This window comes from Solanum dulcamara, chromosome 5 (assembly GCF_947179165.1).
Source record: "Solanum dulcamara chromosome 5, daSolDulc1.2, whole genome shotgun sequence".
In the NCBI taxonomy this organism is placed as follows: Eukaryota; Viridiplantae; Streptophyta; class Magnoliopsida; order Solanales; family Solanaceae; genus Solanum; species Solanum dulcamara.
In genome coordinates, this window is record NC_077241.1 from 67,005,638 (window position 1) to 67,020,092 (window position 14,455).

At 30.3% G+C, this 14,455-nt stretch overlaps 1 protein-coding gene across 1 annotated transcript; it reads left to right on the forward strand.

Moving 5' to 3' along the window:
• The first annotated feature begins 610 nt into the window (after positions 1–610).
• On the forward strand, positions 611–2,047 carry LOC129890680 (uncharacterized). The gene is made up of 3 exons (XM_055966181.1): positions 611–753; positions 802–1,293; positions 1,441–2,047. The coding sequence occupies exons 1-3, from the start codon at positions 611–613 to the stop codon at positions 2,045–2,047; spliced, it is 1,242 nt and encodes a 413-aa protein (XP_055822156.1).
• The last annotated feature ends 12,408 nt before the right edge of the window (positions 2,048–14,455 follow it).

Here is a 14,455-nt window from a genome sequence, read left to right on the forward strand (position 1 = left end):
ACAAGTTTTCTTAGACAAGTTTCAAGAAAGAAGTTCACAAGAAGAAGAAAAAATACTACATTGTAAGAAAAGAAAATTCTAATTTTCCAAAACTTCAAGTGTGATTACAATCCATTGAGTGGTTCGCTAGACAACTAATTTGAGATACCGCTATTAATTTGTCGTGAGTCATTTTATTCTAGAAGGATATATTCCATAACCTCAGCTACTTGAGGAAAATAATTTCCTTAAGGAAACTCGGTGAATTCAGAGGACCTGACTCTGCTTCCTTTTCATCTACTTCTTATTGTATATTTCATTATTTGTTTGAAGTTATTTTGTTGGGAAAATAGATTTTTCACTAATAATCTTTAACAATCTTAAGGAAATAATAATTATCTTAATGTGTAATTATTTATAATTGGTTTTTGGAGATTAAAACCTTTGTGATTTTTTGCTCTGTTTGAACTTACTGACTTAGAGAACCTAAAAAGTTCATCATAAAATCAAGGTTCGTTCGATTAACAATTGGGAGTTATAAACTTCATCGTTAAATTAGAAACAAATTGGAAATAAAGATCAAGTGTTTATTTGAAGACACTAAGTGTGCTTGTCTTTTTCTGATAGCAAAATGACTAATGAAATTGAAGTCATGGATGATACGACATCAAAAATTGGTGCATTGAATATTGTTTCGTCGAGTCGTACAAGTATTGCACCTGCTATAGCATCGACTGAAAAATCTAAAAAAATCACTGACATAAATTTCAAGAGGTGACAACAAAAGATGCTATTTTATTTAACTACTTTGAGTCTACAAAGATTTGTCAAAGAAAGTGTTTCTAAGTTAGATGATTCAACTCCGAAGGTTGAACGCATTATGATTATTGAAGTTTGGAAGCATTCTGATTTCTTATGCAATAACTATATTCTGAATGGGCTTTATGGTGACTTGTACAATGTGTACAGTAATATGAAAACTTCCAAAGACCTCTGGGATGCTTTAGAAAAGAAGTATAAGACGAAGGATGTCGGATTGAATAAATTCATCATGGCAAAGTTTCTGGACTTCAAGATGGTAGATAGCAAATATGTTGTTACTCAAGTTCAGAAATTGCAAGTGATTATCAATGATCTTCTTGCGGAAGGTCTTGTGATTAAAAAGGCCTTTCAAGTAGCTGCTATGATTAAGAAGTTACCTCATTTGTGGAAGGACTTCAAAAATTACTTAAAGCATAAGAGAAAGGAGATTTACCTTGAAGATCTCATTGTAAAATTGAGAATTGAAGAGGACAATAAGGCTGCGGAGAAGAGGTCTCATGAAAATTCAACAATATTAGGAGTCAATATTGTTGAAGATGGAAAGTCTAAGAAAAGAAAGACAAACTTTGCACAACAGAACAGTTAACTGAAGAAGAAATTCAAAGGTAATTGCTTTAATTATGGCAAAAATGGTCATAGGGCTGTAGAATGTAAAGCTCCCAAGAAAGCAAAGAAGAAAGCTCAAGCAAATGTTGCTGAATTTGAAGATTATGATCTATGTGCTATGCTTTCTGAATATAATCTTGTTGGTAATCCAAGAAAGTGGTGGATAGATTTCGATGCCACCCGTCATGTATGCGCCAACAAAGAACTTTTTGCATCATATGAGCCTACTCAAGATGATGACACGATTTACATGGCAAACTTGACAACTGCAAAGGTTGAAGGAACATGCAAAGTTCTCTTGAAGATGACATTTGGCAAGGTGGTAACTCTCAAGAATGTGCTACATGTTCCAAATTTAAGAAAGAACTTAATTTCTACTCCACTTCTTACTAAAAATGAATTCAAATGTGTATTTGTTTCTGACAAAGTTATAATTAGTAAAAATGAAGTGTATGTTGAAAAGGGCTACCTTTGCGAGGGCTTGTTTAAGCTCAATGTAATGGCTATTGCTAATAATCAAAGTTCTTGTTCTACTTATTTGCTTGAGTCGAGTGGTTTATGGCATGAATGTTTGGGACATGTCAATTACAAGACCTTACAAAAATTAATTAGTTTGGAAGTGTTGCCTAATTTTGAGTGAAATAAAACACAATGTCAAATATGTGTGCAAGCTAAATTTGCTAAGGATCCTTATAAATCTGTTGAAAGGAATTCCAATTCTTTAGACTTGATTCACACGGACATTTGTAATATGAAATCAACACTAACACATGGTGAGAAAAAGTATTTCATAACTTTTATTGATGATTTCACTAGATATTGTTATATTTATTTCTTATCAAGTAAGGATGAAACAATTAAAGCATGTAGGAAATACAAAACTTAAGTTGGAAATCAGTTGGATAAAAAAATAAAAATGATAAGAAGTGATTGGGGTGGAGCATATGAATCTCCATTTGCGAAAATATGTTTGAAAAATGGAATTATCCATCAAAAGACTGCCCCTTGTTCACCACAATCTAAAGGAATTACAGAAAAATCAAACTTTGAAGGAAATGATTAATGTCTTACTTATAAGTTTAGGTTTAACACAAAACTTGTGGGGTGAAGCTATCTTTACAACAAATCAAATTCTCAATAGAGTGCCCCATAGCAAGACACAATCTATTCTGTATGAAAAATAAAAAGGAAAGAAACTCAACTTGAAATATTTCAAAGTGTGGGGGTGTCTAGCAAAAGTACAAGTTCCTATACCTAAAAAGTTAAAAATAGGACCAAAGACTGTGGATTGTGTGTTTTTTGGATATGCTATAAATAGTAAGGCATGTCGATTTTTTCGTTCATAAATTTGAACATCTAGATATTCATGACAATATGGTAATTGAATCAGATAATGCTGCATTCTTTGAACACATTTACCCATAAAAAGCCAGATATAAAGAGTCTAGTAGGGGTCTAAACGACCTCAAGATGAAACAAACATAAATATGCAAAACTAAGAAAATCTAAGGTATAGTAAGCGTCAAAGGATTGCTACTTCATTTGGATTAGATTTTATAATATTTCTCATTGATAATGATCCTCAAACCTTCAAGAAGCAATGTCCTCTGCGGATTCATATTTTTATAAAGATGCTGTCAATAATGAGATTGTATTAATCTTAAATAACCATACTTGAGAGTTGGTTGGTCTTTCTCCGAGAAATAAGCCTATAGTATCAAAATGAATCTTTAAAAGAAAAATGAAGGTTGATGGTACTACTGAAAAATACAAGGCAAGACTTGTAGTCAAAGGCTTCAAACAAAATAAAGACCTTGATTACTTCGATACATACTTGCCAGTGACAAGGATTACATCTATTCGGATGTTGGTTGCACTAGCAGCAATATATGATCTTGAAATTCATCAAATGGATGTAAAACCAGCTTTCTTAAATGGAGAGTTAGAGGAAGAAATTTATATGGAACAACCTAGGGGTATTGTGGTTCCTGGTAAAGAAAGAAAAGTGTGCAAATTTGTGAAGTCACTTTATGGACTGAAGCAAGCACCCAAACAGTGGCATGTAAAGTTTGACCAAATAATGTTGGCAAACGGATTTAAGATTAATAAGTATAACAAATATGTTTACATTAAGGACACTCCAAATCATAAGGTCATTGTTTGTTTGTTTGTATGTGGATGATAGTTAATCATCAATATAGACTTAGCTGACATAAATACTACTAAGCAAATGCTTACTAGTAGATTTGAAATGAAAGATCTTGGAGAGGTAGATATTATATTTGCGATAAAAAAAATCAAACTCCACAAGATTTGTCTTTGTCACAGTCTCATTATATTGAAAAGGTACTTGACAAGTTCAAGTATTTGGATTTCAATATTGTCAAGACTCCAATAAACGTAAACTTTGCACTGTGAAAAAATAAAGGTGAAAGTGGCTCACAATTGGATTATGCGAGAGTGTTGGAAAGTTTGATGTATATCATAAATTGTACACGATCAGATATAACATATGCTATCAGTTGGTTGAGTCGGTACACGAGCAATATCAATCAAACTCACTGAATGGCAATGAAGAAAGTTTTAGGGTATTTAAAACATGCTCAAAACTATATTTTGCATTATGACAAATATTCAACAGTAATTGAAGGATATAGTGATGCAACTTGGATCACATGATTAGATGAAATAAAATCCATAGGTGGATATATATTTACTCTTGGTAGTGGATCATTCTCTTGAAAATCATCCAAACAGACATGTATTGCTCGTTCCATTATGAAATTTGACTTTATCACTTTTGATAAAGTCGGTGAAGAAGCTAAATGGTTCTGAAATTTCTTGGAAGATATTCCTCATTGGCCTAAACCATTGGCACCTGTATGTATATATTGTGATAGTCAGGCTGCAATAGGTAGGGCAAGGAGAATGATGTATAACGGTAAATTTCGTCACATAAGATGGAGCTATAATATCGTTAGAGAACTACTCTCTAGTGAAATTATCACAATTGACTATATAAGATCAAAAGATAATGTATCGGATCCACTTATAAAAGGCCTAACTAAAGAGGGAGTTAAAAGGTCATCTAAGAGGATGGATTTAAGGTCTAGGAAAAATCAAGCATTATGATAACTCTACATAGCAGATTGGAGATCCTAAGAGCTAGGTTCAAAGAGATCAAACAAAATTGTGTTTGACGGTCCAACATTGTCAAATAATCTAATCCATTCTCATAATGATGACAATTGACCAAGAATAAAACTTATATTGAAGCTTTTTAATGGTTTCTAAGTTTGGCAAGGCATGACCAAATAGTTTCCCTTTGGGAGTAAACATTTAAGAACCATCTATGTGGGAATCAAGTGGAAGCCGATTCAAAGATAATGTTAGTAAAGGTCGATTCTCTAAGCTCTCATGAAACCAGGAAGTGTTCATAGATGAAATGAACAAAACCGCGAGCACCATAGATGGTAAAAGATTGGTTGTGTGACTTATATTGTCTATGTGTACATTCAAGTTTAACGGTTAAAAGATATCGCATCTACCGATTGATCCAGTGCATCTGATATAAGTTCACTATGGAGAGTTCAAAGGAAAATCCACTTATCGTGATGCAACTAGTCTTTGTTTGTAATCACACATTAGTCCATGTCTATCTATCTTTCGCGTTATAGCCATTTTCATTCATGTGGGGGATTGTTGTTAGTTTCATTGTATAATGTGTGAATGCATAATGATACATAGAATAAAGATTGGTGAATTAAAAATGTGAAAGTGCATGAATGCAGTCTTTTGTATTTTAATACAACCTTTCGTATTTCTAGGCTACCTTTTCATAGATCATGCATGAATTATTGTGCTCACCTATAGGGTATAAATATCCGAATCTTTCTTAGATATTGAGACAAGTTTTCTAAGACAAGAGAATCGGAATTGATCGATAGATTTCTCGAAACAAACGAAAAGAAAACGAAAGATTTCAAGAAAAAAGTTCGCAAGAAGAAAAAAAGCACTACATAGTAAGAAAAAAAAGTTTCTGCTTTTCCAAAGCTTCAAATATGATTACAAGCCATTAAGTAATTCACTGGACAACTAATTTGAGGTACCACTATTAGTTTGTCGTGAGTCATTTTATCCTGGGAGGATATATTCCTTAACCTCGGATACTTGAGGGGAATAATTTCCTTAAGGAAACTCTGTGAATTAACAGGACTCGACTCTTCTTCCTTTTCATCTACTTCTTCTTATATATTTCATTATTTGTATGGAATTTATTTGAAGTTATTTTGTTGGAAAAACTGATTTTGCACTAATAAGTTTTAACAATTTGTTGGGCTAGTATGTAGTTTAATGTAGCTCATAGGTCCACAAAAGATTTAATATTGGGGACTATGGACTCTCCACTACCTGCATAATCCAAGTCTTGAATATTACATTGGTTCAATCTGCAACACAATCGAGTAGGTTAGAATTTGTTGCCATTTTTATAGTAAGCTCATAACATAAAAATAAAAAACTGTAAAATATTATAGACTCCAACAATTTTTTTATATACCATCTTTAAAATGATTAATAGTGTATTTTTTATGTGATGAGTGTGAATTCGTATAGTTGATCTTAACTTATTTGGAATATGAGACATAATTGTAATAGTTATCGTTGTTTTGTATTTTTTTACACCTTGATAATTTCGGGAGGCAGGTAAAATACTAGTGAGCTACTAGCCTACTGCTCATTTCTAATGAATATTGTGTATGGGAGTTTTTTACTGATTTTTTTTGAAAAATCATTTAAAATAAGAAATTTACTGGTTTGACTCATCCAGATATGGACCACGTAATCTATTTAAATGAGATGCGTTTTATACTAAACATTTTTCTATTCACAAAGCTCATTCTGATTCTAGATCTCTGTATTTGGATATGTCTATCTTTAAATAAATTTAATTCTGAGTAAAGTTAAACTTGATTTAAACTTCTAAATTTTTAATTTAAATTTATACTCAATTCCTCATGTCACTGTTGCTGCTTAAATTTGGTTCCTCTTAAATTCTTTATATCATGTCATAATCATCACCATCCTCTAATCATCATGTTATAATTTCTGATCATTATTCAAACATGCATATTCCTTGTTGAATTTAATTTTTCCGTGGTCTTTAACAATTTTGTCCAAATCCCTCAATTTTGCAATGCTTTATTACTACACAATAAAACTATAACATTAAACATAAAGCAATCTAAAAGTACTAAAATATAAGACAAGTAATAGCTAGATATATGCTTTTTTGCCAAACATCATTCACCATGCCCTGAAAAATAAATTCAAGTGTCTGTTTGGATATGCGATATAAAATTATCATACGAAATCAGATTGATATAAAGTTGAAGTTTTGTTTGGACATTCGAATACTCAAAATTTTATAAAGATCCAATAGTCAATAATAATAGTAATAACTTATTCGTTAATAAATTCTTTCACATAATACAAACAATCTCTTCACGCCGAACATACATTTTATTTTGCAAAATTTGAAATCATAAATCATACTTTTTGGAGAATTTAAAAGTTAAAATTATTGCCCCTAATCGCATATCCAAATAATAATTTGATTATAATTTCATATTGAACGTCTAAACGCGAGCTTAAATAAATACAAACAGACGAAATTCAATCATTTTTTCATAAAAGCAGGAAATCCACATACATAGACTAAAAAGAAGAAGATGGATACATAACATTCGGTAATTAGTAGTAGTAGTAGTTGCATACTCTTTGTTACACCAAGTTATCGAAATCCTAGAAATTATTTATTCAAACTAGCACTAGTTAGTGAAATAAGGTTTCACAAATCTCTGAGAAAACCTCAAAAATAATCTTGTGAAAAGAAGGTGAATTCAATGATAAAAAACAATGCAAAAGCCTTTGAAGATCCTTAAGTCCAAAGATTTGTTTTTCTACTATCATCTCCAACATTGATGTTCTGAAATCATTGTATGGATCATTTGTGCTCTTCTCTACTGCAATGCTCTCTTCAATTCTTCCATCAACTACAATTGTAAACTTACCCATTTCATCAGAGCTAATTGAACTCATTTTCTTGATTTTCCGGCGACATTTGGTGGTTTTCCGGCGAGTATCACTAGTAAAATCGCCGTAATAATCAAACATCTCCACTGGGATGGTTTTCCGGAGAGTTCTTCCGCTGGATCTTGTTTGCTTTTCAGCTGTTTTACGGCTAGTCTTTCCTCTGTTTTGCTCTGTTTTTGAGTTGGCAAAATCAAGCCCGTTTATTGATTTGACCCATTTTGACTCGTCTAAATTTGTCCTCGACAATTCTGAAGAGCAACAACTCATTTCGGAACTCTTCTGATTGTAGTTTTCCCTACAAGTTCCAACTGTTTTCCGGACAGTCTTGCTTATTTTTCCTCTGTTTTGCTCTGTTTTTGTGGTGGTAAAATCAAGCTCGTTTATTGATTTGACCCATTTTGACTCATTTAAATTTGACCCAACTCGCCCATTCGGCCTCTTTTCGTTCAGTGCTGTTGAAATTGAATTCACCGACAATTCGGAAGAACAACGACTCATTTCAGGACTCTTTTCATTGTATGTTTTCCGATAAGTTCCAGCCGTTTCCCGGTTACTGATTTTTCCTCTGTTTTGCTCTGTTTTTGAGGTCCCGTTTATTGATTTGATCCATTTTGACTCATCTAAATTTGATCCAACTCGTCCATTTATCCTCTTTTCACTCAATGCTGTTGAAATCGAATTGACTGACAACTCAGAAGAACAACGACCCATTTCAGAATTCTTCTGATTGTATTTTTTCCGACAAATTCCATCCTGTTTCCGATGAAAAGACTCGGAAAAATAACCAGAAGACAAGCTGAAAAAAGCATCCTCTGTTTCATCATTTTCTCCTTCACTACTAAACCATCCACTATTTGATGAAGAACTTTTCATGAAATTTAACTCTTTAGAGCCTTTGAAAGTATTCTTGTTTGATTTGGATTCTTGAGTTTTGATTGAAGAATGGGTTCTTGAAGAAGCTCCATGAACATTATTATTATGGAGAAATTTGGAGTTTTTGGAGATAATGAATGAGTTTTCAACAACATCAGGTGTATTTCGAAACTGACAAGAAGTGAAAGAGGAAGGCAACAAACGAGAGAATTTGTGTACAATATGATTCTCCATGCTCTAATAATTCAAAATAAAATGTCCTCACTTGCATGCATATTTATAGTGTCTACAAAATTTAACTAGTAATATAGTTTAATATACTGAATATTAAATTAGTATGAAGATTCATAGGATAGGGACTGTGGGAATAAATATAAAAAAAAAAAACAATATCTATCCCTCTTTTGGAGTTTGTTGTTGGTTTAAAATGTTTCAAGAATACTCTTAATACAACGTGATATTGTTTGTTTTGGAGTTAAGTTTACACCATTTTTTTCAAAAGGTCTCATACTATATATTCGATATTTTATAAATAACATTTTTTTTTCAGCTATCAATATAGAACTTTAATAGCACACCAACATTTAGTGCTACTTGAATCAATCAACCTATTTTATTTCATTGTAACATTCGATTATAGAGAACTCATAGATTCGTTAAGTTACTTCTCGTCTAGTCATATCAAGTAAATTAATGAATCTTTCTTCCTATACACGCATCCATCAAAATACTTTGTTGATTCAGGACAATGTCAAGCTGATATATACTATAGGCGAAAGAAAGACAAGTTTTTTTTTAAAAAAAGTTTATTAAAAATGAAAGCCTAGAAAGGTGGAATTTTGTAGTCCACAAATATTCAAACTTGTGAATAGTAAATTCTTTGTGTCACATACTCACATGGGAGCAGTAGGATGAATCATTCCACCTCACTTATACATATGATAATTTTCCCCCTTTTTTTCTTCTTTTGAATAGTCTTGCATTGAAAAAAAAAAAACAAATAAAGTTGGGGATTCAGAATATTAATGCCAAGTGCGTTACTTAATATATAATCTTCAAGTTCTTGAAATACAATTTACATATTGAAAAGTAAATTAATTTAAAAGAATTCATAAACTAGTTTAACTGGATGGAAATGTATTGTATCTTCATCTAAAACTTGTATTGGCTTCAAATAGTTTATTATACCTAATTATTAACTAAGTACTCCAAACTCAAAGATTTTCTTTTATATATATATATATATTATAATGTGGGAAATTTTTTCATTGACCATTCAAAGTGGTTGATATTTCAAACGAATGACCATGCAAAACTTGAGGAGTTAGGATAATATTTTGGTCAAATTACTGCCATCATTGTTCAGACTTTGGTCACGTACATGATTAAATACTACGTACGGTACAATATAGTGGAACCACTTGGTCACTTGAAATTTAATAGCTGGAATTAGGTAGACATTTTTGAAGATTATTATTCTCTCCATCCCAAATGATGTGATATCGTTTGAATTTCAAGATCCAAAATTGTTAGTTTTGATGGTTAATTGAGATTTAAAAAATTTAAAGTTTTTTAAAATATATATATTTAAAAATCACGTAAAAAAGTTAATAAGTTATAATAATTAATAATTTAAATAAATATTTAAAAGGCTATGAATAAATCTAAGTCAAATAAAAATTTATTTAACTTATGAAATTTAAAAAATGTCACATAAAGTTGAAAGTAATCTATGAACCTAAAAACGTGATAAAAAATATACACTAACATGACATAATTAGCAACAAGAAGATGAGGGGTTTCTCGATTTCAGGAAAACGTCCTTGTTGGCATTTAAGTTTTGATGATGTGTAATATGTTCAACTAAAACTATATTTTTTTAATGTTAAAAAGCGTTGATTGATCGGTTCAATTCGATTTTATATATTATCGATTTGATTTATTAATTTTTGATTTTGAAAAATGTTAAATCAATAACTAATTCAATAAGATTTTTTTAAAAATTCTTTTTCAATTTATCGATTTTTGATCCTTAACGGTTTGATTTTCGATTTAACCAATAAGAAAATGCTAATAAAAAATTATGTCTTCTCCAACAATTTGGTATGATAAGAGAATAGTGTGACTTTTATAGAATTCTCATAAAATAGAAATAATAATAACTAACATTAAAATAATTGTGAAAAATTATCTAAATACATAACATACTCTACCATATTCTCTAAAATTTTCTATCATTTGAAAAAATTATAAAAATATTTATTATTTTCTATTCTCTGATACATCACTGTACGCGATGTATCTGATCGATACATCACGTAAAGTGATGTATCAGGACGTCAGATACATCACTTTACGCGATGTATCGATCAGATACATCATTTATCTGATATATCAAGACGTCAGATATATCACTTTATGCGGTGAATCGATCGGATACATTATTTTACGTGATGTATCAGGATGTACATGATGTATTCGTGTTCCACCAAATTAAAGGGATTTTTATAATTTGAAAAAAAGTAGAGATGTGATGTTATTAGCTCTTAACAATATGAGATTTGTGTAATCTCTACAAATAATTATACTAGTGCAACACAAATAAAAGAACTAGAACAATAATGTGAATTGAAGGTTAAAGGGCAGATGTACTAACCAATAGGGTACTGATATTAGTATTCAATATTTATATAGAAGTAGTAAATTACTATTGTCTTAATGAGAATATTAAAAATCCAATATTGAACCAATAGTCTGATAATTTTTTTTTAAAACCTTTATAAATTGGTTAATCCAATAATCCAATAGTATTTTTTTGGTGCGATTTATTAGTCGATTCAATTTTTACACACCTCTAAGGTATATTAGTGTTTGAAATTTATTGGATTAACTAACTTAGAGGGTTCATTAAAATGGAAAAATGATTCCTATCAGGAATTTCTCCTTTTTAAAAGCTTGAACTCAAAATAACCGATTAAAAATAGAAAAGTCAGAGTCATCCACAACTAGCTAGAAATCAAGATTAATGGGTTATTTATTCCATTTTAAAGTAGTTCAGGGGGTAATAGGACTCCCGTAATGTATAGTGTGTAATTGGAAATTCGACAATAGATTGGAGGGTCATTTGGCTATTTTCTCGCGAATAAATGAAAAAATTGTGCTATAAAATATGATTTTTTTTCTATTTATTTCTCATTGAACTAGCTCACTAAAAAAATGCATAGCGGGGAACTTTCTAATTTTTCGATTCTGTATGAAAACACAATTTTTTTTCCTTTCTCATCGATTCAATTAATATCCGTAAGAATAACCATTAGACATTTTTCGATAGAAAATTTCAGCGGAAAAATAATGATGTTTAGTAGTAATCATACCACGCCTGTTGATGATAATTTTTGTCTTAATTTTGGTTCCCTCATTTCAAATTAATCTCAAAGTATTGGTTTATCACATGCAGAATACAAATCTGACCAAACTTTGTAGCTTGTGATTGAATAGGCATTTTTGGGAAACAAACATCCAGAAAATATTACAACTCCCCTTTGATGTTTCCTGACCTAGTTGTCTTCATTTCACAAGTACACTAGAAGTCAAGATAATACTATACCTTCATCCATCCAACAATAAAATTGATTAGAGATCGTTTAGGATGATAGGATTTTCACTAATGCAATCTATGTTTACATAAGTGTCAAATTCAAAACAATGCAACTAATTCATGATACTAATTAAAGTTTGGCCTTTCATTTCTTTTTTTCCTTTTCTTCTTCTGATAATACCTCCATTTCAAATTGCTCACCAAATTATACTTTAATTAAAAACTAATTCACAACTAGATATAGAGCAGAGTAAATAAGCTCAGAGGAGAACACTCCAACATGTAACGACTCATTTTCTATGTCAAAATGTCAATATGCTTATGTCTTATGCCTAATTCCTTATAATAAAAGACAAGCAAATTACTATTTTTAATTGACCTTTTTATCGGAATCCCCAACCCCACCCACAGAAAAAGCACAAGTCTATGCTCTCAAAAGATACAAAATAAATATGAGGTTAACTCTATATGCACGACAATATTATAATTTTTATGAATTATCGATCTGATAGTATATAAATTTGATGTATATTAAATTCATTTTAAGTTATATGCATTGTCGCGTAAAAATAATATTTACACTATCAAATCATCTAAAAAATATATGTAAGTAGGTCTTTTAGAAGTTAAAATGAAAAATTTGTAATTTTGAAATAAGGCAATGTTACCACCTGCTATAACAAGTAAGGGAAACATGGTGATATAATTAAATATTTCTTACATTGATAATATAGATATATATAAAGTATACAACCAATTAACCTCATAATTAGTATTATGAACTGAAAAATTTAAACGAAAAGGGCATCAAAAATATGAAAGAACTTCCAAGAATATAGGACCAAATAGCCACACGAAATAGTGTTTTTAAAACTTCATATTCATATCCAACCAAAAGCAAAAAGACATTAACTTGGTGGCTTCATTTTTCCATGATATATTGAGTTTACAAAACTTAATTTACTCATTATTGCATTCATGTCAGCTCATTTTTCTCCCACGATGCAAATTAATTTTGAAATTCAAAACATTTGTTAACCTAATTTTGTATATTTCCTATTTGTCTCTTAAGGATTTTGACTTATGGGTGATTTTAGGGTTATGGATTCTTGAGTAAATTTTGTCTTTTACATTATGTAGTTACTCCAATATTGGCATAAGGCTCGAAATCTTAAGAAGGGCTACGTAATAATTATTTTTTGTTACTTGTTGTGTAATCTATAGTTAAATTATAGGCCTTTGAATCAAGTGCCTATTTAATTACTACGTTAACATGATGTCATTGCTCAAGTCTGAATTTACCTACACCTAAAGTAATTTTTTTAAATGAATGCATGTGTCTTATTTGTTGTTCCTTTGCAAAGTGTCGAAGGGTTTAATTTAGTTGGTGGATTTGAAGTTTTTGCTTAAATTGTGTATTTGTGTAAAAAATTCATTAAAAATGTACAAATATTATTTAGAATTCAGTTTTTACCACTTGAAGTAGTTATTCTAAAATTCAGAACCCAAAAAGTTAAATTCTTGGCTCCGTGTTCATGAATGTTTTGCTATATATTTACTTTATTTAGATTTGAATTTGTTTTTTGTTTTTTTAATTATTATGAACATGATATTTAAGCGAGGAGGAGAAGGAAAGTGTTGGAGAAGATTCAGAGAAACTGCAAATTTTGTGAACTACAATTTTCAAGATTCTTTTTGGCAATATAATATTCTAAAACTTTTGGTTATCTATTTGTAGTTTACTCACTTGCTAGAATATGCTTTTCCATGTCAAATTTCACGCAGTTTCGTTTAGTTTTTTCCAACTCATCATGATGTTCTGGTTAGTGGCAGAGTTAAAAATTTAATAAAAATATGTAAAAAGAATTTTGAGTTATATTAAAGTATGGAAAATTAAATATACATTCATAATAGTTAATATTTAATCTCTGTACGCACATAATTTTCCAGAAAAGGGTATGCATCGGATCATATTTTGCCTAAGATGGTTCCGTCTGTTGTCATAGCAACGTTGGAGCTAACAAAAAAAAAAACTGCTTCCATTCATTTTAATTTATTTATCATACTTTTTTATTTCTTTTAAAAGAATATTTTTTCTTTTTTTGACAATTTTCTAATTTTTCAAATTACATATTTAAGACTGCAAAATTAAAAAATATTTTAATACATTTCACATATCTTCAATTTAAAATCATAAAATTCAAAAATATTTTTAATATTTTTTTTTCAAAAGCAAATGATGTGTTTTCATCCACTCTGACACCAGTAGGCCAATCAAACCTCTTACAAGTGCCAGACTTTACTTGAAAGGGCACTGGGTAAATTTTAAGGAATGGTATTTGAACTAATGATTTATCACATTGAACTATTTAAATACATTTATAACTAGAATATAATTTACCCAAATTCAATCTTTATATAAGGAAGAAAATACAAACTGATCAGTCCGGAAAAGGGAGGACTGCTATATATTCACAAATATTT

What these genes read in the sequence shown, in the direction of transcription:
- LOC129890680 (XM_055966181.1), top strand. Translation starts at nt 611, where the DNA reads ATGACTAATGAAATTGAAGTCATGGATGATACGACATCAAAAATTGGT. An exon ending in ACTGACATAAATTTCAAGAG is followed by an intron (nt 754 to 801) that starts GTGACAACAAAA and finishes GAGTCTACAAAG; the next exon opens with ATTTGTCAAAGAAAGTGTTT. An exon ending in AATAAGGCTGCGGAGAAGAG is followed by an intron (nt 1,294 to 1,440) that starts GTCTCATGAAAA and finishes AAATGGTCATAG; the next exon opens with GGCTGTAGAATGTAAAGCTC.